The sequence below is a fragment of the Lutjanus erythropterus genome, chromosome 14 (assembly GCF_056507025.1).
Source record: "Lutjanus erythropterus isolate fLutEry1 chromosome 14, fLutEry1.hap2, whole genome shotgun sequence".
NCBI lineage: Eukaryota > Metazoa > Chordata > Actinopteri > Lutjaniformes > Lutjanidae > Lutjanus > Lutjanus erythropterus.
Window position 1 is genome coordinate 31,934,172 of NC_139330.1, and position 27,729 is coordinate 31,961,900.

The 27,729-nt window shown below is 38.8% G+C and overlaps 1 protein-coding gene across 2 annotated transcripts in view; it reads left to right on the forward strand.

Annotated features, from left to right (window-relative positions):
• The window catches only part of gfra1a (gdnf family receptor alpha 1a), a 165,561-nt gene that overhangs the window by 127,076 nt on the left and 10,756 nt on the right, over positions 1-27,729 (forward strand). For both annotated transcript variants that reach the window (XM_084736011.1, XM_084736012.1), the window contains 2 exons: positions 2,368-2,502; positions 18,172-18,353. In XM_084736011.1, coding sequence (XP_084592137.1) covers positions 2,368-2,502; positions 18,172-18,353 — 317 coding nt within the window. The remainder of the gene's footprint in view (positions 1-2,367; positions 2,503-18,171; positions 18,354-27,729) is intronic.

A 27,729-nucleotide genomic window follows, 5' to 3' on the forward strand; every position in this document is an offset into this window, starting at 1 on the left:
TTCTTTTTTTTTTTTTTTATAATAGAATACAATAGTGATTTTATAGATGAAACAATTATTTAGACAATACACAAAGACAAACAAAAACCAAAAACCAACAAATGAAAACATAAATAAATTAATAATAAATAATGATGTGCAAAGGTTTATGTGGCATATAAACATTTTCTTACTTAATCTAATAATGTTATTGACATTGTCATTTGTGGAGCGGAGGTCTTTATATTATTTCTAAGAGTAAAATAAAAATGAATAGATACAATACTAGCTTATAACTGATACTTGGACGTGTTAGTTAATAAAATATGGAGGGTCCTGGCAGAGCTTGATGGCTGTCTGTACTTTGGTTGAAATATTGCAATGGGAGGAGTCATTACCATTTTTTGCCACTACCATTTAGCAGGAGACTCACTTCGTAACCCAAAACCATATCTACAAATTATTAAGTTAATTTCATACATGTGCAACAACTAGTCAACTGATGGCTTGAACTAAAGACTACTGGTTGATTTGGAAAATCTTAAGACGGCGCAGCCCTAATGTGCAACTACAGCATGTCAAAGTTGAAACAGTAAGCAGGTTGGTAAATTGTGATGGATGTTTACAAGGGACCTTTAGGTTATAATTTTACCATTTGCCTTTGTTTTCTCTTCAGAAAAGTTTGTCTTACCTGTCTGACTACTCGCTGTGTTAGGTTCTCTTAGTAATATCACCAGATCTCAGCAGTTGACTTAGTGAGTTCAGTGTTATGAACAATAGAAATGATGTACAAAACTAAAATTAAGATCTACGTTGTAAGCCCTCTTGTTGTAAACCCAGTCTCAATCACTATGCGGACCTACCAAAATGTCCTAACAACCCATGAGGTCCTCATCACAACAGTTAGCTGTCAAGAATTGGTCCTCACAAGTCACTAAACCCGACCACACATGCACACACCGTCCATGCAGCGGCAGTTCATTCTGCCTACTGCAAAACAAAAAAGCCTGAGCTGGAGTGCGGCCAGCACAAGGGAACAATCCATTGGGGGAGTGAGAAATCACTGACTGAAGCTATTTACTTTCCCTCGCAGTGAGAGAGCCTATTCCTCACTCCGGCTCCTCTGCATTCTGCTTCCTGCAGAACCTCCACCACACTGCGTTACTCCTGTACATGAGGAGGAGAGGAAAAGAAATAAATGGAACAATGATTTAACTTTGTAATTATGGTTTTTATGATTTAACACAGACTGATGATGTTAGCTGTGTCAGGTTTGAATATTTGGTCGCTCTTTATTTTACGGTACACTAATAAGATCTAAAGAGCTGTACTTTCTATCAAATTAGACAAAAACTAGAAATATTATGTTCTTCATGAGACCTGTTATTAGACCCTTATTACACTTTATTAGAGGGTAATAAGGGACATTACAACAGAACTGTACCGTAAACTAACGTATATTATTTCTCTCTGTGAGACTCATTAGATTTCATTAGAGGGCACTTGGGGACACATTACAACAAAACTGTACTATATATCAAAGTTTATTGTTTCCCATTGTTAGACCCTTATTAGAATTTATGAAATACATATTAAAATTCCCAAAAACCTGTACTGTAAACTAAACTGAAATAGCAGATTTGCTACTACCCATTTTAAAACTAAATTTATGCTCTAGTAACATAACATAATGTGCTGATTTGTGTCTTACGCACTTTTGCATAACAGTGGGACACAATACATTTTAGTTTACAGTGCAGTACTCTTGTAATGTGCCCCTAACTACCTACCCTCTAAAAAAGTTTAATAAAGGTTTAACAGTGGGAAACAGCACACTTTAGTTTACAGTACAGTTCTGTTTTACTATGTCTCACATTACCCTCTAATAAAGACTAATAGGGGTTTAACAGAGGGAAATAATACACTTTAATTTACAGTGCAGTTGTGTTGTAATGTGTCCCCAATTACCTTCTAATGAAGTCTAATATGTGTCCAAGAGTGGGAAATAGTACACTTTAGTTTACAGTACAGTTCTGTTGTAATGTGTCCTTAATTACTCTCTAAAAAAAGTATTAAAAAAAGGCAAAACAGTGGGAAATAATACACTTTAGTTTATAATACAGTTCTGTTCTAACATGTGTCCCCTTATCCTCTAAGAAAGTCTAATAGAGGTCTAATAAAGAAGATATCATTTATCAATTTTGTCTAACTTGCTACAAAGTATGGCTTGTTAGGTTTTATTACTGTACTGTACCTTATTCCTCTACAGCATATTTGGGTTCCTGACAATAACAGTTAACAGAGAATTCTTGTTAATGGACCAAATTTCTTACTCATACATGGGCAGATGAATGCATGAATGAAAACTCGCTCCTCTACCTGCTGCAGGCACCGTGATGACTCCCAACTACCTGCGCTCACCCAAAATCAGCGTCTCTCCCTACTGCGACTGCAGCAACAGTGGCAACAACAAGGACGAGTGCGACAAGTTCACCGAGTTTTTCACCGAGAACACCTGCCTCCGTAAGTCACCCCTTTGTCCAGCTGCCGTCTTGCCAGATGTTTATTATTCTACTCTTTTTCTATTGCACTTTAGTCTTATCTGTTCTTCTGAATTCAGTTCTCTTACTTCCTATTTTTATTCACTGTGCTCTGCTGAGTTCATTCCTCTTTAGCTCTTTTATCCTCTCTTTTCTTTCCCTGTCTCTCCTTCTCTCTGCCTCTCCTCCTAACCAAATATATCCCATTGCCATGCTTGCATTGTTATCCCTCTGCATTATAGAGAAACCAGTCATATTGCACCACGGTGCCTGAATGTGTGTATGTCTCTGTGTTTGCTTGTGTGTGTGTGTGTGTGTGTGTGTGTGTGTGTGTGTGTGTGTGTGTGCCTAAAAGCTGTAGCAGAACTCCTGCTCCAGATCTTTGACAGAAAGCAGCTTTTTCATCCAGCTCTCTTACACAACGACTTTAATTAACAACCCCCCTCAGACACACACGCTGGCTGTCTTTATCCCTCCCACACACACACACACACACATAAACACACCTATTACCAGCTAAGATTAATAAGTTGCAGGACATTCCTACCGAGCTGTGTGAGATAAGAGCCAGATTCATTGTGTGTTTCCCTGTAATCGGAGCTAATTCGGCTCTTTTTGTTTGGATAGTAGCCTCGCTGTCAGTCAGCCTGCTGCTATCCTCCACCACACTGTTTAGGTGTAACGTGATTCTTCATTGATTCCTGCACAGAGGTCAGAGCACAGGGTCATACGCAGAGTATTTTGCTCAAGGACACCAATGCTGGATTAATGTTTGCAATCACATACGCTTGAGGGATGATTGTTAAAATCTAGTAGAGTTGATTGGATGAAAACAGATTTAGCACAAGATCTTTGAACCTTTGGAGCAACAGAATCCTTTACAAATCCATCTTCATCCCAACTGATTAGCTAATTATACAAAAGTGATCCTATCATGAATTACCATAATAATAAGAACAGGGACAGAAAAGGATGAATAAATTGTCAGTGAACAGTTACTTGGCTATGATTGCACCTGGATTGTCATGTGAAAGTGTTCTTATAGTCTCAGGCTGAATTAAAAGTGTGGTTCATTCTCCATAGATGCAGTTATACGGACTCTAATATTCCACAAATAATCAGAATAACAGCCCAGTCAGAATAAAACTTAAATCAAAAGTGACTTGGACCGATCTGGCTGGACTGTAAGAGAATTTAAATCGGGTTGATAGAGAACTGTGATAATTCAGTGCGCAAATAATAAGCATGTAAACGTTTATTCCAACCATTGAAGAGATGTTGGATGTTGGGTGTTTGGATTTTGAAAATTACCAGGCAAAAGCACTTCTTTGTTTACTGGTGGCTGGCAAACCAAAAGACCTTCTTCCAGCAGATCAGATGCTTCACAGAAGATGAAACTAGTTTGTGCATGTCAAAAAAGGTACTCAGATTCATGTTTGGGTCATGTAAACATGCAGGTTGTATCGAATCACTTTATTTAGTGTCCATGTAAACAGCTAAGTTGGAATTGCAATTGGATTTAAGAAATATTATCTGTGTAAACATAGCTAGTGGCAGTTCCATTTTGGATCCAATGTCAGGCTGATTAAATAGTTAGATTTGCCAGATTGCTTATTAAATCTTTTATTACTTCATGCAGACCTTTTTTTTGCCAGCACTTTATTACCATTTCCATTTGTTGAAATGGCGTTGCAAAGTGACAGATCCGCTGTGACTCCTTTTTAATTGTGTAAAATCTGTAAATAACTTGACCAGAGGCCAGATTAGCTAGTAATAGTTGCGATAATCTAAGAACCCATCGGCTCTTGTCTTGCCACGATTTAGTCTCTGGGGGCAATGGCCAATGTTTTGGGGCTTCTGGTGTAGCCAGCGGATATCCAGCCAAGATGCTGTTTACAGTCTGATTAGCAACTTAAGACACTGGAATATAGTTGGAGTTGAGAGACTACAGGTGTGTCCAAAATCATTTAATACTCTCTATATAGTCCACTACACATTAAGGTTGCCATTTTGCAGTGGTGTCTGAATTTATAGTGAGAATTATTATACACTATACGGTAGACATAAGTATACATAAGTAAGTACAATCCCAAAATGGATTGTGAAAAGTGGTGTATAATGGTCACTAACCAAGCACTGTATACCATCATGCATTGCACTGAAAGAAAAACAACTGCACTGACGTAATTGATAGAGTGAAAAAAAAGTGTTTTTTCTTCAATAGTTAGTGAGCTCATTATATAGTCCTCTATACAGAAACCCCTAGTGAGTAGGGAATATTGAGTGAATTATTTCAGGCACAACCCCTGTTTATGACTGGATTTCATCTGCATATGAATGCAAGTACATTTTAAAAAAGCTAAATTATCATCAGATGATAGCTGATGGCAGTTTGGCCAACGTTACCTGCATGCGAAGCCCGCTGAAACGTGATTGGTCAATATTACTCAGACTTAAAACCAGAACACTTCCGATATCAAAGTAGTGTCCCTATAGCGTTCAGATATTTGTTTACAAAGATTATTGTTGTTATAATAATGCTTGTTTGTTTGCTGCCAGAGATTATCTGTGAGAAATAGAAGTACCACTATGACACTAACTGTGAGCAGATTTTTGCAGTTCAGAACAACAGTTGTGGTTGTCCTTTTCAGAAATAACTGATTGCTTCCCATCAGTTTAGGAATTTCTCAGTCCGACTTTAAAGTTGTCTTTAACTTTAGTGACCTCCAATGTTGAAAGTTGAACCTAAAAAGATTCAATAAGGGATTTGAAGGGATTTGGATTTCATAAGGGGATCTGATATTGGATTCATGCTTGATAAAATGATTGAATCTCAGTCAGAGTGGGAGTATAACAGAAACTTTAATTTTCTTCTAGTTGCTCAAATGAAATACTAATGGGCAGAGACACCAGCTCGTCCCACATGTAAATGTAGACTTAAACTGAGAGTGTATTATCACCCCTGAAAATAAGAATCATTGTGTTTTTGTTAGTTTAGAATGAGCTGTTTGTATCGACATAGACTGCAGGTCCTCTTCCACAGAGTCCGCCATGTTAAACTGCCATGTGTCTGCAGATGATCCGAACACTGACACTAGATACAACCTTTCTCGAATTTCACGGCCATTGTAGTTTCTTCTGCTCATTGGATGGGCTAGTTAATTGCAATCTGCTTTTGCACCACTACATGTCACTAAATACTACACACTGGTCCTTTAAGGGTGCAGGGCAAAGTGTAACATAAAAACAGACACACACTACATGATGTTTTGTCCGAGGACATCTCATATTAGCCAGTTGTAAGTCTAGTGAATTCTGGTGAAATACCAAATATTGCAGTAACAATTCTGACCACAATTTGCTCATTTTCAAGTTGTCTATGCCTATGATGAAATTTTTAATATAGCCCCAAGTGGCAATCAAGAGGTTGGCACATGCACCGACTGAGTCATGGCCTGAGATCAAGCAAACCAATTTTTGTACAACTCCATGCAGACAATTACAAGACATAAACTTTTCTAATTTGTGGTGTCCCCTAGAGATGAAAGAGTGCGCTTGAATAGATAAGCTTAGTGAAATTTCCTGAACATGTGCCTCAATTTTCACGTTGAAATTTCAATATGTACTCCACTTATTGCAAAATTTTGCAAAAAATTTGCTGTTTTAATAAAAAGTGATCAGCAGGTGAAATTGAAATGGACTGAAGAATCGAAATTCCTTTGACAATTTTAGATCAGCAAAGTCCATAGGTGATTGTAACTCACTTTCGTGCTGATTGCCATTTGGTCTGGTTGGAGCTTGCAAAAAATATGATTTTGATAAAACTCATAAAAGTTGACATTTTAAAAGCAGAGGACCCTTTAAGAAAATATGCAGATGAATTGAAAGATTCAAATGGTGAAAGAATTTTGAGTCTAGGCTAAGCCGTTTTTGAGATAATTGCCAAAATGTAAACGTCATTGTTACAGTGCCATCTTGAGGTCAATGAATGTCTTTTTTTTTGCCTAGCTGTGGGTGGAATTTGCAAACCATTTGTCAATTGTGGTTAGTTTTCATCTTACAGTTTTCTGCTGCATGTACATTTTTAGCTTATATTAGCAAAACGAATGACGAATACATCCAAACAAAACATCTGATAGTAAAATGCTAACTAATGTTAGCAAATGGCAGCAAAATGGCAGAGCTAGCCTACAGCAATCATTAGCTAACTTAAGATGCAAGTCCACCAGTGAAATTGTTTAATCATCTTCATAATTGGTTTGCTTTTCAACATAGAAGAGCCTAGCACATAGCGCAGGAAACAGGGAAGGAGAAAGTTGACCAAGGTCCTTCTGGGTACCAGGCCTGCTTGACTGTTATTGGAGCACAGAGCAAAAAAGGGCCGGGACTTAGGAAGGGTCAGTTAACCCCAAAACACCTGTATCAAGCATGCAATCGGTCAGTGTATTCCTAAATATGTGCATGATCTAGAAAATGTGTGTTCAATATAATGAGCTGTAGTCACAATAAGGGCTGTGAATTGCTGCTGGTTGTTCAGCTCTACGTGAACAAAGCATGCGGTTTGATTTTCCTCTGTCAGAATGACAGTTAGCAGATGACAAAACAGCAACAAGATGCAGCCTCATTTTCACCAACTCTTCTCTATTTCACTCCCTCATTCTGCTTCTCCTCTTCTATTATCTTTTTTTCCCTCCCTCCTTTGTTTTCTCTGCTCTGTTGTCTTTTTACCAGTCAGGGTTAACAAGGTCGGCCTGCTGTAGATAATAAGGGCTGCCACAGTCAGTGTGTGGTAGTGTGTTAGCATCTTTGTGTATTTTTCTGTCAGGGTGAGACGTGCATCGTACACGTCTTAGCTTCTGCATGTTCGCATTATTTTATACGTGTGTGTTCAAGTGTAAGATTTGCAAGATCAAAGGGGGTTAACGTGGGTCAAAACCGCCTCTTTCTTCACATTTCTGTTTTCTTTTTTTGACTGTAGGGAGCCAAGCGAAGGGCAAAGCAGAGGCGTATGCTTCCTTTGAATTTTCATGATTAGTCTCAATTCTGTATTCTCTCTTGCTGCTTACGTGTTTGACCATTACAACCCCCTTCCTTTGACTTGTTCTCCTGCTCGTGCTTCACCTCACTTCTTTCTGCTCATCCCATCTCTCTGTCTCCGTCTCCCTCCTTTCATGCCCTCCCTCTTTCTGCTCTCATTAAGTTTGCTCAGCAGTAACTGGAACTGACAACTCTGAGGATCCTGACACACGCTGGCTACAGGGTCATGACTAGAGAGAAGCTACGAGAGGGAAAGAAAGAGAAGAGACAGAAAGAGAGAATATGGGAAGACTGAGACAGAGAGGACTTTCTATTCTCATGCTCTGCTTTAGATGTTTCATTGTTAAGAGACGAAAGAGAGTTGCCTGGCATGAAGTCCTGGCTTTTCCTTATTTACAGGTCAGACTTTGGCAGACTCATATTTAAATATATAAGCACCCTCTACCACTGTAGTTCCCAACCTTTTTAGCTCTTGACTCCTTAATTTATTCAAGGTAATGGTGCATTTCTTGCGACACTGTAAATTCTAACAAATTAAGTTTACAAAAAAAAGAAACCTATACCATGGGAAAAGTAAGGAAAAGAACTTAACTGTGTAAAGTTTTGCATTTCTGCCACTAAATTATTTAGGAAAAGAAAAATACAGAATGAAAGAAGTATAAGGACCAAAAGTACTGGAAAGCAAAAAATAAATTAATTAAGATAAAGGCACTGTAAGGACTATGTTAGCAATTACAGTGTAGCTGTTGCTAGCTAGTTGCTAGTTGCTTGAATTCAGGATATGTTTGGATAAGCTGGATACATCAGAGAATGAAGAAGGAAGTTGCGTAATGTAAATAAAGCTTTAATATTACCTCTAACGTGAACATCATTTCTGCCTGAGTCATGTCAGACAGGTTTTCACCAGCTATGCTGGTTGCTTAAAAGTGAAGATAACAACTCCCATGATCCCAGACTACTTCACAACATCATCAAACTAGATGAGAGACTCTTTGTGGAGCATACTGTGCGTTTAAAATTAACAGTGCATTCTCATCCCGACTCAAAGCACGAGTTACTCTTTATTTGCTGTATCTGACACATCCAGAAAGCCTTTTTAACACCAGGTTAACATGGTGAAACGGTCCCCAATTTGGTAGGTTTAGGCACAAAAGCTACTCGGTTGGATTAAGGCAGAAAATAACTTCGAAGTTAGTTTTAGGCACAAAAACTACAAGGCTGGGTTTAGGGACAAAAACTACCAGGTTGTGTATAAGCACAAAAAATTGTTCAGGTTCAGGCACAAAAAATACTTGGTTAGTTTTAGGCAAAAAAAAGGTTAAGGTTAGGTTCAGGCATGAAAACTACTAGATTTGGTCTAGGCACAAAAATTATGAAATGGTAAGCTTTAAGCATAAAGTTGTCTTGGTTAGATTAAGAATAAGACTGTGTATTGTGTTGCGTTGTGTTACCCAAGTTACTAGACATCACTGAAGCGACTCGCAAAACAAGTCACATGATGAAAGTCACATGTCACTGAAGTGATTCACAATACAGTTCCGTGATGCACGTGAGTCACATGACTCGTGAAGTGACTCGCGACATGAAGTTCACATGACAAGTCACGTAACACACATTATGTTACTTACAACTTTGAATAACGTTTTGGTTTCACATGGGACATGAACCCCAGTCTCCTGGGTAAAAGACCTCGATTTGTTTGACCCATCCATCCAGCCCAACTCCTGCATATGTGGACTGTCCCCCTCTTTATACTATGTCAACAGCCCAGTGCGTAGCTTTCAGCTATGAATGTGTACCATCATTGCATGAATCATAATTGCGACTTATGGGGAGTGAGACCAGGCTTAAATGAAGCAATTCTTACTTGTAAGCTATCATCAAAGATCGTGTCATGGTCATATGTTGTATCTATTGATTATGATCAAGTTAAGCATGTTCACTACTTTTTAGAGGCCTTAAGACATACAAATATCCAGTCATTCAAAAGAAAAAAATGCCAGAAAAAAAAAAAAAAAAAGAAATTCAGGATTTTTTTCTACTTCCCTATCATGTAATTCTTCTTACAACTCCTCAGAGTTATCTTGCGACCTCTTCTCCCCATCCCTGGGTTTGGAACCACTGCTTTAATATTCTCAAGAAAAACACAGGAGCTTTAATGTATTCAAAGCCTTTCCAGTGTGATGCCTCCCCATTTCCGGAATATGTACTGAATATGCAAAGGTCACACCACCCGACATGATCATAACTCTAGTATTACAGGCGGCAAAGCTTGTACATGTAAAGTGAGATAAGGTGGTAATGCGAACATCTGTGAGAGACAAACTTATACTTCTTATATAAATATCTTCTGCAGTGGGAAGATGATATCATGTTTGGTCGAATGCACAGAATGTTTGCATTAGTGAAGGTTAAATGAATATTTGCTTTTGATCCTTTCAGGAGAAATTGCAATAGTAAGGTTTCAATAGTAAGGTTTCAATAGTTAGGTTTATTGGTGCAAATACCCTCCAGCATTATACATTAAAAGTATAACTTCATGGATTTGGTGGAACATACTTTGCTTTTCACATAAGGTGAAAGTTTTTGGTCTTAGTCTTTCCATTAAAACACCTTTTCAGAGGATATTCTAATGTCTTATACCTGTATTTAGGGTATTTCCCCAACACCCATTTTTTGCCAAATTCTCCACGTACAGTTTGTGCCACACTCCTGGATGTATTTGCATCTAAATTTTGTATTGTTCTTTACAGGCATATGTATAGCATAAGGACTGGGTGCCAGTACTACTTTCAAGGCATCAACTAAAGTGAACCCAGAATCAAGTAGTGATTCACAATACAGTTCCGTGATGCACGTGAGTCACATGACTCGTGAAGTGACTCGCGACATGAAGTTCACATGACAAGTCACGTAACACACATTATGTTACTTACAACTTTGAATAACGTTTTGGTTTCACATGGGACATGAACCCCAGTCTCCTGGGTAAAAGACCTCGATTTGTTTGACCCATCCATCCAGCCCAACTCCTGCATATGTGGACTGTCCCCCTCTTTATACTATGTCAACAGCCCAGTGCGTAGCTTTCAGCTATGAATGTGTACCATCATTGCATGAATCATAATTGCGACTAATGGGGAGTGAGACCAGGCTTAAATGAAGCAATTCTTACTTGTAAGCTATCATCAAAGATCATGTCATGGTCATATGTTGTATCTATTGATTATGATCAAGTTAAGCATGTTCAGTACTTTTCATACTTTTAATATGTTATTTGGATGCCCCTGAGGATAATACTCCCTGGGTCAAACCACAGACTGAATGGACTGTTTAGTGCTTTAAAAATATCTGCGTATGTGTACTAATGTGTTTTGGGTTTTTTTTGTTTTCTTTTTAATCCTTTTAAGATCCAGTTGGAGTTCACTTGCTAAAAGGGGTTGTTTGAGGGTTAAGACTGGCTTTTAGGCTTTAGAATGAGGGCAACAAACTTTTCTGAATTTTTATTACAAGTTGATACTTTCCGAGTGTGTAGACGTGATTCATTCCAGGAATAGCTGATCGGTTTTTAAAAAGCGACCATCAAGTCAGCTGTACATCGTGGGTTTAGTAACAATTAATGAGGCACTTATATACCACCTTGACAATTGCAGTGTGAACCTTGCTTTCAATTTTGGGGGGGTTTAACCCTTTCTACATTTATATTATAAATAAATTGTCCACCATGAGGTTAAGGTTAGTATTAGTGAGGCATCTCACATATATAGAGGTATAATGTCTCATATTATCTTATATATAATCTTTTATATTAGTTTGTTTGTTTATTCACTCTGCAGTGGTTGTGAAATAGTTTTATGTATCCTGATAAAACAGTAGCAAAGGTGCCATTTACTCTCCATCGAATCTGTTGAGGAAAGGCATAACCTCTATGTCTTTTTGTTTGCTTAAAGATTAGAGCTCTGCCCTTTAAGGACCAGTGTGAAGGATGAAGTTAAGCTTGTAGAAGAAACAATTGCAGCTGTAAAAAATGTCAAAGGTCCCATCTAAAGCCAGTTTTTTTTTTCCCCTTTTGGGATACTGTAGAGACATGGCAGCCTTCACAGAGGAGTGTTATGCCAAGATGGGAACTCTTGATTTACTCTGGCAAGAATTATATGCTTTGTTTCTTAATTATGAATAATACATTGTAATTGTTTTACACTGTGACAGTGCTGTGGTTAAGATCTGGGTAGGTTTAGGAAAAAAAAAAAACACTTTGTGACTTTTAAAGTAATATTTCTTGAATGTTAATCTGTATGTACTGGTGTGAAACCATAAAAAAATAACAAAAACAGCACGTGTATCTTGTTTGTCAGGGTTCCTGTCTATGTGACCACACTGCTATTATCATGTCAACTGATGCATTAGTGACATTCTCCTTCACAATGAAACATCATCACTATTATTCTTGAGTGTGCAAAAGCTTTCAGCTTTCACTGAAGATAATGAGACAGAGTACTGCAAACTAATTTGCCATCTCGCAAAGCTGGTGATTAAACACAGCTCTGATAATGGAACTATTGTATGGTATACATAGTGAAAATTAAAATGCATACGCCACATAATTGAATTTACATGTATACATTTTTAAGCCTACAGTATTATGAGAGTGTTTGTTTGCGATTTGTTTTGTAAACTTGGATTGAATTTTAATCTCCAAACAAACTTGTAGAAGTGGTATTTCAAGTGTTTCTGTAAGAGCTGACTGGAAACTTACAGCTTGCCAAAGGAAATTCAGTTGATTGGCAAAATTGGAGAGGACACTGAGTGTATATACAGAGGTGTCAGATAGACACCACATAGAAACATATACAATTTTTGTATAGTTTGTATAGTTTTCTTATACAATATAGTGTAACAGCAAAAAAGCAGACATGCACATCTGACATCCTGAGGCTTAATTTAAGATTGCAAACAGTTTTTCACACACAGACACTGTGCTGTGAGTGTAATTAGGCCTTAGGTGAAGAGACAGAGGAGCCAGGAAAGAGCCCATCAACACTTACAATATGCTCATCAGCCTTCTGCTGTCTCGGCACAAAGCTACCAGCTACACAATCACATAAGCAAAAATTAAATATGCACATGCACACTCATGAGCAAAGTCGCACATAATATCAGGGCTGCAGGATATTGACAAAAGTGACTTATTTTGTGCTGATTACTGCATCTCAGATATGAATACCAGCACATGTCGGCAGCTTTTTATACATAATGTCTTTGCAGACTGACTAAAAATAAAACTTTAACAAATATTTTGAGGAAATAAAATTAGGCAGCGTTAGTTGGCAAAAATGAGAGATTGGTTCCAACTGCCAGTTTATTTCAGGCTTGTCCCATTATATGAGCTGCCCTAATCCCCTCCCCCAGATATACACACTCAGTATATGCTTACTTTTGCTTACATACACACAAAGAAAACTAAGGGTGCTAAATTAAACCAAAAATGGTTCTTTGGAGTGATACCACAGAAGAACCATTTTAGTTCCACAAAGAACCTTTTACCAAGAGGTTCTTTTAAGAATAACCATGAAAACATGAACAAACTTTAGCAACAATAGGTTCTTTAAGGCAGTGTTTCCCAACTCTGGTCCTGCATGTTTTAGATGTTTCCCTGCTCCAACACACCTGATTCAAATGATCAGGTTGTTGTCAGTCTTCTGCAGAGGCTTGATGATGAGCTGATCATGTGAATCAGGTGTGTTGGAGCAGGGAAACATCTAAAACATGCAGGACAGTGAGCTGTGAGGACCAGGGTTGGGAAACACTGCTTTAAGGAACCATTTTTATGAAAGTTCTTTGTGAAATGATGGGGTGATCAGGGGAAATTTTTGAGCACCTGGTGAAAACGCATGCAATCAAGGGGAGAACATGCAACCTCCTCACAGAACAGCCAGGCGAACCAGAACTTGAACCCTCATACTTCCTCCTCTGTGGCGAAAATGCTAACCACTGTGCCACAGTTTCCTTATGAAAACTACTACTTACTAAGAAAGAAGTAAAGTATGAAAAAATATCAGTCCAATGGCCAGTCACTATGAGGGGGAACATAGAGCCCTAAAACCATAAAATAACTTGTGCTAATCATGCTAAAAATCAAGAAACATGGAAGGCATGTGTAAGCTAGAGAGACACTGCCATACATATGTTGATGTACATGCTGTCCTCAACATGAAACTTTACAGCAACCGGGTTTCTGCAGGGTTCCACATTGAAATAGACCATTTAATTGCAACATACCCAATAAAATGAACAAGGTGAGGTCAGAAGCATTTCTCCGAGCTGTTCATAAAGACATCAGGTCGTCAAATACCAATGCTTTGGGTTGGTGAAATGTCTTGAGCACAGCAGAACAATGAGACAAAATAAGGAAATTCAAGCAAAGAGCAGGGTTTCTGCAGGTAGAGCCACAGCTACATCCTTCTAGATGGTCATAAGTGATCAATGAAAGGGATTATGGTATATTAGTGTATATGCTGTTGTTTTTTAGGAAAAAAACATGATGAACCATTCATGAATAATTATTTTTCTGAGACACAAAACAAATATTCAAAATAGAACTACTTAATAAAAATACAATAGAAACATATCAATTTTACTTTTTTCTTTAATCAACATCGCATGATTTTCCTCTATTAATTGTTTGTTTGTCAGTGTGAGAGACAGAAATGGAGAAAGTCTTTCCATCTTTCCGGATGTCTGGTCTCACCAGAGGTCAATTCAGCAAAGCAGATGAAGTGAAGCAGTCTCCGGCTCTACTTAGTTCAAGATTCATAGTCACATTCATTAAATGTGCAGAGTGGAGCTATAACTCAAAGGTTCTTTCTAGGTCAGGATGAGTTTAAGCAGACAACACTTCCACAGGGGGAAGGAAAAGAGATAGGAGAGGAGGGTGAGACCAGCGTACAGTAACGCCGACCAACATGTGTTTAAGTCTGTCCAAACACAAGTCGGTCCAGTCCAATGAATATCTTAACATGCACACTGGTATCCAGATGTCTTGACTGGCTCAGCTGTCAAAAATATTCAGTGCAGGGTGGAACCTTAATTTACTTCTCCAAAAAAACCCTCAGTATTCTAATGGCTTGCTGTCAGAGCTGCAATCAAAAGTCAAGCAGTTGAGGACACCGAGTCAATTCTGACATGCTGAGATGCCAAGCACACCCCGAGAATCCCCTGGATCTTTTTGCTCAAGGAAATACAGAACTAGGTCAGCAGGATTTAGGGAACGCTGCCATGGGTGCTTTCGGAACAGACCGCAAGGAGACGAGGGAAGGTCACAGAGTGGAGAAATACCCGCTATCAATCATCCTTCACAGTTTTCAACATCTGGAGGATGAATGTTGCCAGTACTGCGGCAGGTACTCCCCTGGCCCCTGCAGTGTGCAACTTTAGGGCTTTAGGATGCCCCACAATATGAAGGAGGGGAGGGATTTGAGTCAGCAAATTTGCTGAAGACTCATAACTTTACTCTTACTCAACAAGTCATCACCAAGCACCAAAGTATTAACAAGAAAAGTTGCTTTTGGTGCATTTCAAGTTCCAGAATGACTCATATGAGTGTTTTCTGCAGCCTGTTCTCAAACTCAATGCATCAAATACAGCAGATTGGGCAGACCTCCTGTGCTTCAAACTATTACGCTTTAGCATCGACTTTAGGTGATGTAGTAGAAAGCAACAAAGTCCATCTTTTGAGGAGGCGGGGTGGATGGATGAGTCAACCAAACATAAGACTTACCCAGGAGACCAGGGTTCAGGAAACTAAATATCAACATTGGTATCTTTTAAAGTCATGGATCATATATATGTAATGTAACATACTTACCAAACCATACGCAAGTGACGTAAATTACGTAAGATGTAACGTAAGAGACATTACGTATGTGGAATTACATGAAGGTTCTTATTTAAAGCCAAACCACTTAAACCTATCCAAGTAGTTTTTATGCCCTTATTTTGAAAGTGTACTCAGAGATCGTGTCCTAGTTTGAAGCATCTAGGACCACTGACCAAGCTGCCAGACTTCAGTTTGGAGGGTTTTTTTTAAAGATTATTTTTGGACTCTGTTCCACTTTTGGAGTTTAGGACAACTACATTTACAGCACGTAATTAAATTTAGAAAAATGTTGAATGTTTACTTGAGAGACTTGATACCCTCCAGAAGCAGGAAAATTCCGTCTGGTTCTAATATCCTGTTGAAATGAAATAACATTATTCAGGGACTTGTTCAAATTATACATAAAACCAGCATCATTGTTGTAATACACCTTTGAATTAGTTCTTATAATTCAATAGTAGGAGAAAGATGTGTAGAGTATCGGTACAAAGAGAGGAACAGACAGAAAAAAGCAGATGTGTTGCTGCAGAACAACGCTCTGCCACTTCTTTTCTCCAAGACAGCCAATAAACCCAAATGGACTGGCTGTTATACTGACATTTATTTGATGAAAAAAGTTTGATGCAGACTTGCTGTCGCTGCAGAGAGAGAGAGACTGGACTTAATGCCATGTAACATTCTCAATATGATGAAACATTCATGTTCATAAAGTCAGTCTAACATTTGATTGTGTGGTCAGTAATAGCTGAGTCATATTTTGCCACTGTGGGAACTGTGGTTAAATAACCTGGAACGAGACACAGTTTAAGCCTACACCTACACACCTCTTGTTTGCAGGTTTTTATTTATTGATTGATTGTTCATTTCCATTGCATTAGTTTATTTTGAAGAGTTCTTGTATTTTTATGGCACACAAATGTATCTCTGAAAGGTTGTCCATATATTTTTAAGCACATAAGGCATTATTTACATTCATACAATGCAACTATTTCTACAATGTTTTTTTACATTTGCCCTGATCCAACGATGTGAATATATGCTGGACATCATGTAGACATACCCACGTATGTGCACGCCTGTATATGAATATTTCAGCAGGGTTAAAGATCTGTTATGCAGATCATCTCTCCCTTCCTTTACTACAGTATCAGGGTCATAATTCACTGTTGGAGGGAAGAATATCATTACGTTCAAACAGCAGTTCTGTGAAGCTCAGCTTTCCTCTGATGTGTGCGTGTGCATGTGTGTCTTTTACATCAAAGCCATAGAACGCTATTAATAGGGCCACTAATGGACTCTAATGGTAAATAGCCACATCAGCACTCAGGTTTTTGACTGTGTGGTGAATTTATAATGGAGGGAAGTGATAACAAAACTTAAGTACCGTCTAACTCACCTTTAATTGTGGTTTAGGCTGCTGCAGTATAAAGCTTTATTTTAACATGGGGACTAACAAGCATGTGATTCATGATGAGATCCAGCCCGGTGCTAAAGTGACCTGCTTGGAATTACGATGTAGTATTTCTGGTGGAGCAAACTAATTATATACCAACTCAGCATGTCTCAAAGTCAGACTCATCAAGAGGTGTGCTCGGAGGAAAACGTCTTAGTCAGGATAAACTTCCTTACTCTGCACTGTAAAAAAAATCATACAGCAATTTATTGGAATCAATTTATCTTTTCTCATAAATTTAATGTAAATATACACGTTTTATTTAATCAAGTTCATTAACTAAAAAAATGGCATTTATTTCTGAAATGAGTTGAAAGAATGCGCAGTAACAGTTTAATCAACTCATTACAGAAAGTTTCTAAAGAAACATAATAAGCATATTAGCAGACTTCCCAGCATGCATTGTTTGAGAATTAAAACTAAAAATAATAAAATCACTGCAAACCATGATGAAAGTTTGAACAAGGTCCCTACTCTCTATCACTTAAAATGTTATAAATTCACTGGGAGCAGTTGGACCAAAGTAGCAGTTGAACAATGAATTTTTAAAAAAGTTGAGACAACTCAAATTTTCAAGGCAACTTACTGCAATAGATTTTTGAATTTTGAGCCTGACTATTTTTTGCAAGTTTTGAAATAAACTAAAAAAAAAAGGTTTTGCTGACCTATGATCTTTGGATAATTTACTAATCAGTGAGTTGTGACCCTTATTTGTCATTATTTTGGTGCCTGAAAATAAAATGCTTTCAAGTGGAAATAATAGTATTATTCACTTCAATGTGTTTACTCAGTATGTTTTTATGAGTTGCATTGATTTTTTTATGTTTAATTTTTACAGTGAAGCTTAGGTTCTTTGTGTGAAATGTTCAAACTTAGAAAATGTAAAAAGGCATTTCCTCAAGTACAACTGAATCATATAAAATCAAGTTTATTTGTCAAGAAGAATAATTTTAAGTTAAAACAAACTTGTGACTGAGTCATTAAACTTCACACACAGACACAGGGTAACTATTGTCCCACTCAGTCAAATTACTTGACTAGAAAAGTTTGTTTTGAATCATTACAAAATAACCTCAACTTGTTTTTCTAAAGTTCATTCAACTTCAAATGTTATTGCAGCCCAGGCACTAACTTTTTTTAGTGCAAACAAAAGGTGTAGATAGTGACTTTCCATTTACTTCTTCACTGATTTACCGACTTTGTTTAATTCATATTTACAACTCACTCTCAAAGAAGTATTTGTTGCTCACAGCTAATTAATCCTGTCTCTCACTCTGTCTCTGTAGGTAATGCCATCCAGGCCTTTGGGAATGGGACAGATGTGGGCGTGTGGCAGCCAATGTCCCCTGTCCAGACCACCACCTCCACCACCACCCCCTACCAGAGGAACCGCGAACGCAACCCCAACACCATTGACAACCACATCAACACAGACCCCGGCATCTACCACTTCTGTGGCAGCCTACAGGTTAGACACACACACACACACACACACACACACACACACACACACACACACACACACACACACACACACACACACACACACACACACACACACACACACACACACACACACACACGGAGGCTAGTTTGGGATTCAGAGGACGACTGTGTTTGGAGGCTCAAGGGTTCCAGCCAGTCTGGGATAAATTTAATCCCATGGCATGAAAACACTGCCAAAACTTTTTTTTTTCTGTGTAGAAAGAAAGTTTTTTTTTCAGATGGATCAAGTTTCTGAGATACCACTGTTCTTTATCTGACCTGCTGATCTTTCTATCCTTTTCTATCAGTCTCACTATCCACATATCTTCAGTGTCTGCTCATCTATATCTATCTTACTGCCAGTCTGTCTGTCTGTCTGTCTGTTCTGTTGCATACCTGACTGCCTCTCCATCCTCTGCCTCCCCTTCTATCTCTTTTAACTTTCAGGCCAGCTCCATTTGTTTATCTAGTATTGACACAGTACCAAATAGGTCATGTTCAGGTCAAATACTACAAAAGTGAGTTTTGTTCATATTGCAAGGAAGTCTAACATTTAAAACCGTAGAAAAGTGAGGATAGCAGACCACCTCAGACAAGCCATAATTTAACCTGCAGTGTGGAACTTTTGTCTCCTTCTTCTGGCAGTGAGAATAATTACACAAACACTGTCAATGTGTGCTTATGTTGTAACATATGCCTAGAGTTATCTGCCATGCTGTACCCTACTCTGTTGCTATGGTTTCTGCCCCCTTCAGCTCTGGCAAACGCAATGCAAGTCTATGCACTGATCCAATGCCACCTAATATTTTAACCTGAAAATGGTATATGCTGACAAACTCTCTAGTAAAACACATATCTATCGGTATGCTAGTGCTGGAATGTTGCCACAGACACCAAATTCAAAAATTGCAAAATATAGAGAGAATTACCTGGCAATGATAGGCATAATCAGCATTTTGTGAACTTAGCATGGGTTTGGACGTAATGTATGTTCATTTATACATGAAAGACCCACACTGCAAGTTTAAAAAGTTGTGGGTGGATGAAGTGGAATATTTAGCAGCTAAAGAACCATATATTTTTCTCAGGTGTTGGTGGAGACCAAATCAGAGCCAAAACAGGAGTGAATATTAGATTTACAACTAATAATATGTTATGATAATTTTACTCTATGCCTGTTCCATGTACAAGTAGGCAGGTGTTTGCTTTGTTAGCCATAAGTTTGCTATGACATCTATGATGTCATGATTACATCACATGGGCTTTTTCCACTGGTGCTTTTGGCTGCGAAAAAGCCAAACCGTCCCATGCCAAATGGTCACTTTCAGCGCACCAAGCTGCACTGAGCAACGCCCAAGATGGACCTACTCTGGAGTGGGGCCAAATGAATGAAAAAATTTCCTATTTGTGCTGCTTCATAATAAAAGCGTTTAAATAACTAAATAACACAGGGCTTTTATTGTGATGAATTTAAGGAAACAGTGTGATTGTCCCAGAAATGTAAATGAATGGTTTATCCACTGCTTTACAACCGCTCAACTTGTGCCTACTTGAGCTCGTCTTCAGGTAAAAGACACACCTTCGAGTGGGTAGCCCTGTTGTAATGGAAATGCAAACCCCTACCACGCTGGTCTGACGGCCTGAGTCAAACCAAGTTGAGTCAGGCCAGCTCCGTGTATGGAAAAGGTTAGCTGGAGGCAAAAAAGGAAAAGCTGGAGGCAAACATGGATCACCTCAGAGCAGCTGACCACATAGCCAAGCGACAGTGTCACCTTGCAATGTTGTTGGGTGTCGGAATTGAAGTAGGAATGGCTCAAATCATACCAGCTGCCACTTCCAGGCAGAAACAAACTCCAAAGACAACGGTGGCTAAACGCAATTAGAAAAAAATCCAAGCTGCAACAAAACAAACAAAATTAACCCACAAAATGTCAAGCAAAGAAATGTTCTTCCATAAAAATCCAACCAGTCACCTTCTAAATTTAAGTTTCTTTCCTTTATCAAACTAAGACAAGCTGTAATTACCTTATTAACTCTGTAAAACACACTTCATTGAAACTTGACAGACAGTAACAAAATAAAACTCACCAAAACTATCTTGGTCAGCCTTTCCACTGCTATAACAATCATCTGTGGTTGGGTCAAAATAAATCCATGATTCAGTGCATTTGATATGAAAATAGTCTGGATTTACAGGCTGTTTTCTAAAACTTGCTAGTTTGTGTTAGCTAACATGAATCTGCCTCCACCTAAGCGCCGCCTACTAAAAATGTCATAATGTTTACTTATTACTAATTTGGAGTCTTGCCAAAATGTAGCTTTCATACAGTGTCAAAAAATATGTAGAAACTGTAATAATATGGAAAACTATAAGATTTAACTCTAACTTGCATCTGGATTTGCCAGTGTCTCAGTTTGGCTTTGACACAGTCGTGTGTATAGATCAGTCTGTGGACCTGTATATCCCAGCCTCGTTGTGCCTGATAATACCCCGAAACTGTACTTCTCAGTTGGAGCAGCCACTCCTGCTCCACAGGAACAACAGTTATCTGGCTGATGAAACAGAAGGATCACAAGCAGCAATCCTGAACACCGGTGACGGGCTCCTCCTGGGTCAGGGAGGAAGTGGGGATAATACTGTCATTACCAGCAGAGCGATGACAGCGACTCAGAGAGCCATTTCACATATAATAATACTTCAGCCCGATGCAGCATCATAAAATCACTAACGTTATTGTTCACCCACGTTTACAGAAATTCCTGCAGCAATTTAAAAGAAAGTCCGCTTTAATCATTTCTTCTTGCAAACAATCTTAACTATAAATGTCACTTTTTATATTTATGTTGTTATTGTTTATGATGCTCTGCGCTGTTATGGTGATCATTCATTATGATGCAGAGTTTCAGAATGGTTTGTGTTACTGCATAGGAGAGTAGTGTTTATGCTACGGCTTAAAAACCCCAATCTGCAAATATTTAAACATTGCCTGTTTCTTAACTGAACTCACTCAGAGATAATAACATCTTCATTTACTTATCAAAATCTACTGTTTGACCCTTCAAATTTGAAAGCATTGCCACTTGGGGTGTCAAGCAAGACATTAACACAACTTTGACACATTATCACCTCATTGAATGGTCAAGGCAAATGTGTCATTAGATAGCTTCTTAGTTACACAAACAGCAGACACAGAGGTTTTGGTCTCTACCATCTCCTGAAGGTTTTGCCACTTTGGCTGCTAAAGGCGCCATTATGTTCACTATATATGCTAACTTTATCAACAGTTTATCAGGGGCTTTTACTCTGAAAGCAGCTGTGTGATATTGTTGGAAAGTTGGCCAGTGAGATCAAAGCAACACTTGAAAAAACTCAAAATTGAAAGGCAACTTATTTCAATAGATTTTTGGATTTTTAGCCCAACTCAAGCTCTTTGAAAAGGTTTTACCAACTAATAGTGCTTTGTTAAGACAGACTTAATTTTTTAGATGAACTTGAACTCTTGATCTTGATATTGAACTTAAAATATGTGATCAAAAATTGTTCAGTAAACTCACTGGAGTGAAAATGAATAATGCTTAAATTTCCAATTGGAACCATCTACTTTTCAAGCACCCAAAGAATGAGAAAACAGGTGCAGAGCTCACTGTGAACAATTTTTGAAATACTAATTTTTGGAGGTGAATCTCCAAATGGTTGCATTTAGAAATTATTATCCCTTATTAACTGTTATTTGCTTTCAACTTCAGTCAATTTACTCAGCAGTTTTTTAATACAATTTTTCAAGTTCAAGATTTAAGTTTATCTAAAGAAGAAGAGTAAATTATCTCAACAAAAGATTATTATTTTTTTTTATTATTTTGTTTTTTTCTCACGTTCTTCACTTTTACAGTGTTGTTTTTGTTCTCATCAGCCAGGTTTCCAACAGTATCAGGCAGTTGTTGTTAGAGCAAAAGCCCCTGATACATCCAGTTTGGTTTATCTCAAAACTGAAGAGTTTGAGTTTGAAACTATTAGTTTTCTCAACTTTTTTTTACAGTCGACAAACAATAAAGCTGTGAGCTGTAAAACCAGAACAATGAACTGAAAGATGCTTAAATGCTCTGTAGCGCTGAGGAGAGATGTAGAGCTGTGTAATAATTCCTTATGGGCTTGTCATTGTGAGCGATTCACTTCACATTCCAGTCAGTCAGTCAGTCAGTCAGAGTTACGTTCACTTGCAGTAATAGACACTCATTTAAAACTAGATTATAAACAACATCAACATCAGTCAACTGCTAAATCCATGTATATTTGACTTATTCTTTGTTCTATAATGATGTATGTATAATAAAATTATTTTTGATATTCTGTAACATTAGAATGCAGAAAATTCACAATCTGTTTGTAACACTTCCAACTTCAATTCATTCACCTACACCTGAGAAAAAAGTGTGTGAGACCATTTGGAAGCGATAGTAAGCTGCAATTCTGTGTTTTAAATGTTGGTTAGTTTAATAATTCAGTCCCACAGACACACGCACAGTTGTGTTTCCATCACTTCAGAGGACATTACATTGACTTACATTCATTTCCTGGAGACTTACCCTAACCCCACCCATAACGACTACTAACCTTAACTGAAATCTCACCTTTTCGTAACCCAGGTCTGCACACACATATTTTCAGGCATATAGTCCCGCAAGTTTAGTTCAGACAGATATTGTAGATGGATGCAATTACACACTCATCCCAGTACACCCAAATACACAAAATGCAAGTGCACTTTCTAACTGACACACACACTCACATGTACACACACACATACACAGTCGGTACTGATAATGAGCTTTGGTAGTGTACTGGTGCGTGTGTGCTGTTGGCACTGCTCTGATAGCACGTCAAGTACAAGTTAATGAGAGAGCTGTGTTAAACCACTTTTCTACTGTGTATGTGTGCGTGTACAATTCCTCAGTATACTGGAGTGTGGCTGCATGCATGTATGTGTGTATGATTTTGTGTGTGTGTGTGTGTGTGTGTGTGTGTCTGTGTATGCAGGCATCAAGGCAGGCTATGCTGTTGTAATGACACACTCGGGGGACAGGCCTGTGAGATGATTCACTCCACTCTCCTCATTGATCTCTCTCTCTCTTTCACACACACACACACACACACACACACACACACACACACACACACAGAATAATAACCATTAACCAGCGACTCAGAACCTCTCCGCTTCCAGCAAATGACAGCCCAACAACACTTAACAGCGTTGCGTTTACCTCGGCTTGAAAGAAAAGAATCAAAGAGTGGAGGGAAAAAAGCGGAAGGTGTAACCAGCTGAAAGCTCCTCGGCTTGAACTGAGACTTGTGCAGCTTCCACCTCCCCTTTTGTCAGTGTTCTCAAATCAAGTATGACTCCTTTGCGAATTGCTCAGACAGTGCAAAGAAAGTGCTTTTGACCGTAGGCTTCAAACTAAATTAGAAGAGATTCACTCTTCTATTTTGTCTTCCATACCTGTGCTAAATGTAGTTCCTTTTTAAGTTGTGGCATCTAGGGATGGCAACGTTGGTTGGGTGACTGGTTCAGACTGAAATATCTGCAACTATTGAGTAAATTGTCATGAAAATTTGTGCAAAAATTCACGGTCCCCAGAGGATGAACTCTGCTGACCTTAGTGATCCCCTGACTTGGTTTCTAATATAACCAGCAGGTTGATTATTTTAGTTTTTAGTGAAATGTCTTGACCACTATTGGGTGGATTGCCTTGAAATTTGGTGCAGATATCAAGAGTGCCCAAAGGATGAATCCTCATAACTAATGATCCCCTGATTTTTTCTCTTGGACCTCTTCAGACATCCTGTTAAGCGCCTCAGCATTTACTAGTCACATTGGCACTAAATTCTGTCATGGTTCCCTCACGGAATAGTAATATATAAAGCTGACTTGTGTGTATTTGATGTTCTTGAGCTTTAGGATTGTAGTCTTACGCTGAGGATGTGTTTATTCAGTCTCTTCTTGATAGCATGAACACTTGATATGATGACTGTAATGACATCAGAAAGAAGGCTGGTCCATATTCTTAAAGGAGAGTGGAGAAAGCTCCTGTCAAGGTATTTTGGTGTGAGCGACAGGGAGTGACAAGGCATGGTTTGGTGGTTCAACCTTGGACATTGGCTAAGGGATTATGCATGTTTAAAAGAAAAGTTATTGCAAACTGTTTGACAATAGCTCAACTTGGTGATGGCATAATCCTTTGGGACATAGTCCTCATCCAGGCCAGTGATCTTTAGTGCCTTTTTCTCGATTAATATCTAGCTGTTTAAGAGTGGTTTGTGAGGCATTCATCCGGGCAAGACAGGAGTACTCTGTGGTGCTCCTGACCTGGGTTTTGTAGGGTTTCCTAGGATCAAGCTTGCTGCTCAACTTCAGCAGCGCTCCAAGACATTGTCAAGCATATTCGTAGATGTTGGATAGATAGTTGGTCCCCTGGAATTTTCCTTCAATGCATAGCACTAGAACTTCCATCTGCTCACTGAGCTTGATTTTCTTGCTCCCAAAGAAGGGCAAGATGGATTCCTCTTTCTGGACAGGATCGTTGCCTTGCCCACTTGAACGTGACCTTCCAGGCATTAGCCCAATTAGTGATGTTTTCCAAGTCATTGTTAAGGCTTGCCTCCACCTCAGACCCATTTGATGATGTTGTAGGTGCCAAGATGGTGGAATTGATACAGGTTGTTCCCACATTGTTCCACAATATCATCAATGGAGATGAAGAATGATTATGGACTGAGAATGGATCCTTGTGGTACCAATGCATTGATGGAGCATGGTGATGAAGACTGACCACAGAGCACAATTCTGATGAAGCTTTCTTGGAAGTAATTCTGTAACCATTATGTGTCATCTTTCAGTTGTGCCTTCTGACGTGAGCTTAAAGGCCATTGGGCCAGACCTGGTCACATGTGCCACTTCTATCTAGTGCACCAGTGCACACTTCAGTGCCTTTGTCAAAGCTGTGCTGTGATTTGGTCTTATACTGAATGTTTTTTCAGAGATAAGGCCATGGCAGAGGAGACAGCCCTGTAGTTTTCTGTGAAAAGATGACTCCATCACTTTACTGATATCAGTGAGTAGGGATATTGGACAGTACTTTAATTGATCAGATTTTGAGTCCCTTTTATTAATTGAAATCATTCTTGCAGTTTCCATTGTAGAGAGTACATGCAACAAGAGAAAAGGAGTTGGAAGAAACAGCTGAAGGGACCGGTCAGTTCTGTGGCATACTCTTGGAGGACACATGTTAGAATTCATAAGGCCACGATGGTTTTCCAGAATCCAGGTTGCACAAGATGTTCTTGACATATTTGGTTTGAAATGGATATTGGCAATAGAACCAAAAGAATGAGATCATGGATACAAGCTGTTGAAATGGGTTTTCTCAGGAGGGTGACTGGCATCTCTCTTAGGGATAGTGTGGGAAGCTCAGTCATCTGTTAGGAACTTGGAGTAGAGTTGCTGCTCCTTTGCTTAGAAAGGAGCCAGTTGAGGTGGTTTGAGCATCTTGTAAGGTTGCCACCTGGTCGCCTCCCAAGGGAGGAGTTCCAGTCACGTCCAGCTGGCAGGAGGCCATGGGGCAGACTGAGTACTAAGTGGAGGGATTATATCTCCACCCTGGCCTGGGAAAGCCTCGGGTTCCCCCCAGTCAGAACTGGAACTGCTACCTCCACGACCCAGTTTTGGATAAGTGGTTGAAGATAGATGGATGGATAATGTGGGGAATGCCCTGGTGTTTAATGACAGGGATGTCTGTTGATCCACATCTTTCAGCTGACTACACCTTACACTATTATTTTTCTTTTGCTGACTTTAGTAATCCTATAACTTTTCATCTATTGCTAGACTCAGGTCAACATTTTAGAAGGGCTGCAACTGGCTCAGGGTTTTGTTAGTCAAATCAGATTTGGCTGTTTAATATGAATATTCTCCTATTCTTTCCTTTTTTCATGAAGACTATCAAACAAGGCTTTACTGAACTGCCACATTTTTGAACAAGGTTTGGCGGGATGCTGAGTGTCATTCATGTAATATAGCAAGCCAGGTTAGCCCTCCAGGCCATTATGTGCCAACTATGCTAAAGATGAATCGAAAACATGCAATAGCATTTTTTGCTGACGCTAGATATCAAACAAGAGTGAGACTATATCACACTATATCATATTAATATTCTTTAAGCTGCAAATTCACTACTTTGTACTGGAGGGCAAGATATAATGTTATTTCAGCCCCTTACTGGCAAAGGACTCTCTTCCTAAGGCTTCACTCAGAGTCACCCTATATCCGACCAGGTTTGCAGCTACCTGTACCAGGAGGCAACTTTCCCAAGTGGGGAAAGCTTGCTTATCATCACCCTTTTAGAATTGTCAGTGCAGGCATGTAAATATACCATGTAGCTCACAGCGCTGCATCACAGAGCATGACTGTTAGTCCTGTTTATGTTTTCTCTGCATTGTCTCTATGTGATGTGAACATATAGCAAGTGAGAAGAATCTTTCTTTGTCTTCTTCCTCTTGGGTTTTTAGGGGAAATTAAAACCCTAGAATGACTGCTTTTTCTTTTTCATCACACAACAGAGCAAGCTGGCCCCACAGCAAACCCACCACAGATAAAACAACATATACACACATGTCAGAACAGAGAGGCATACATACATACTCACACAAACACACAGTTTGCGAGCCCCAGGGCTCCATAAGCCTGTTCTTATGAATATAGTTGACTCCAAAGCAGGCAGGAAGTGCCCTGGACAAATATGGAAATTTACCACATGCTAATGTGACTTTTCAGAAGAGGCAGGTATTAGGCAAATCCAAAACACGTGGACACAAGGCAGGAATATATATTTGAATTTGTTGACATCCAAATCTTTTTGAATTGGCAATAAGCATTGCAGTTGTTTAATATTATAGTGTAGTTACAGGGTATGCAAAGGTTTATATGGTTTCCATATGCATGTAATCACAAACAAAGCTTCTACAGGATAAGTGCAATCTAATTTAAAGGGTCAGTTCACCCAAATAACAAAACATATCCCTCTGATATCTACCCATGCAGATAGTTTTATTTGCCAGGTTTCAAGATCCGGTATCCATCCATTTTAGAAATTGCATGAAAAGTTGCTAATAGAACCAAAAGTGACAAAATGACAGTTTCAGAGATAATATGGTTAAAATGCTGCATAAGCTAGTTTTGAATCATCTAGTGCTTTGATTGTCTTTGTTTTTTAAAATAATAGGCAGGTTTTTGTACACAAAGACAGGTCTCATCTTGTGGTGGTAGTTTTGGGAGTCGTATAACTCTTTTGGATAACAGATTGTG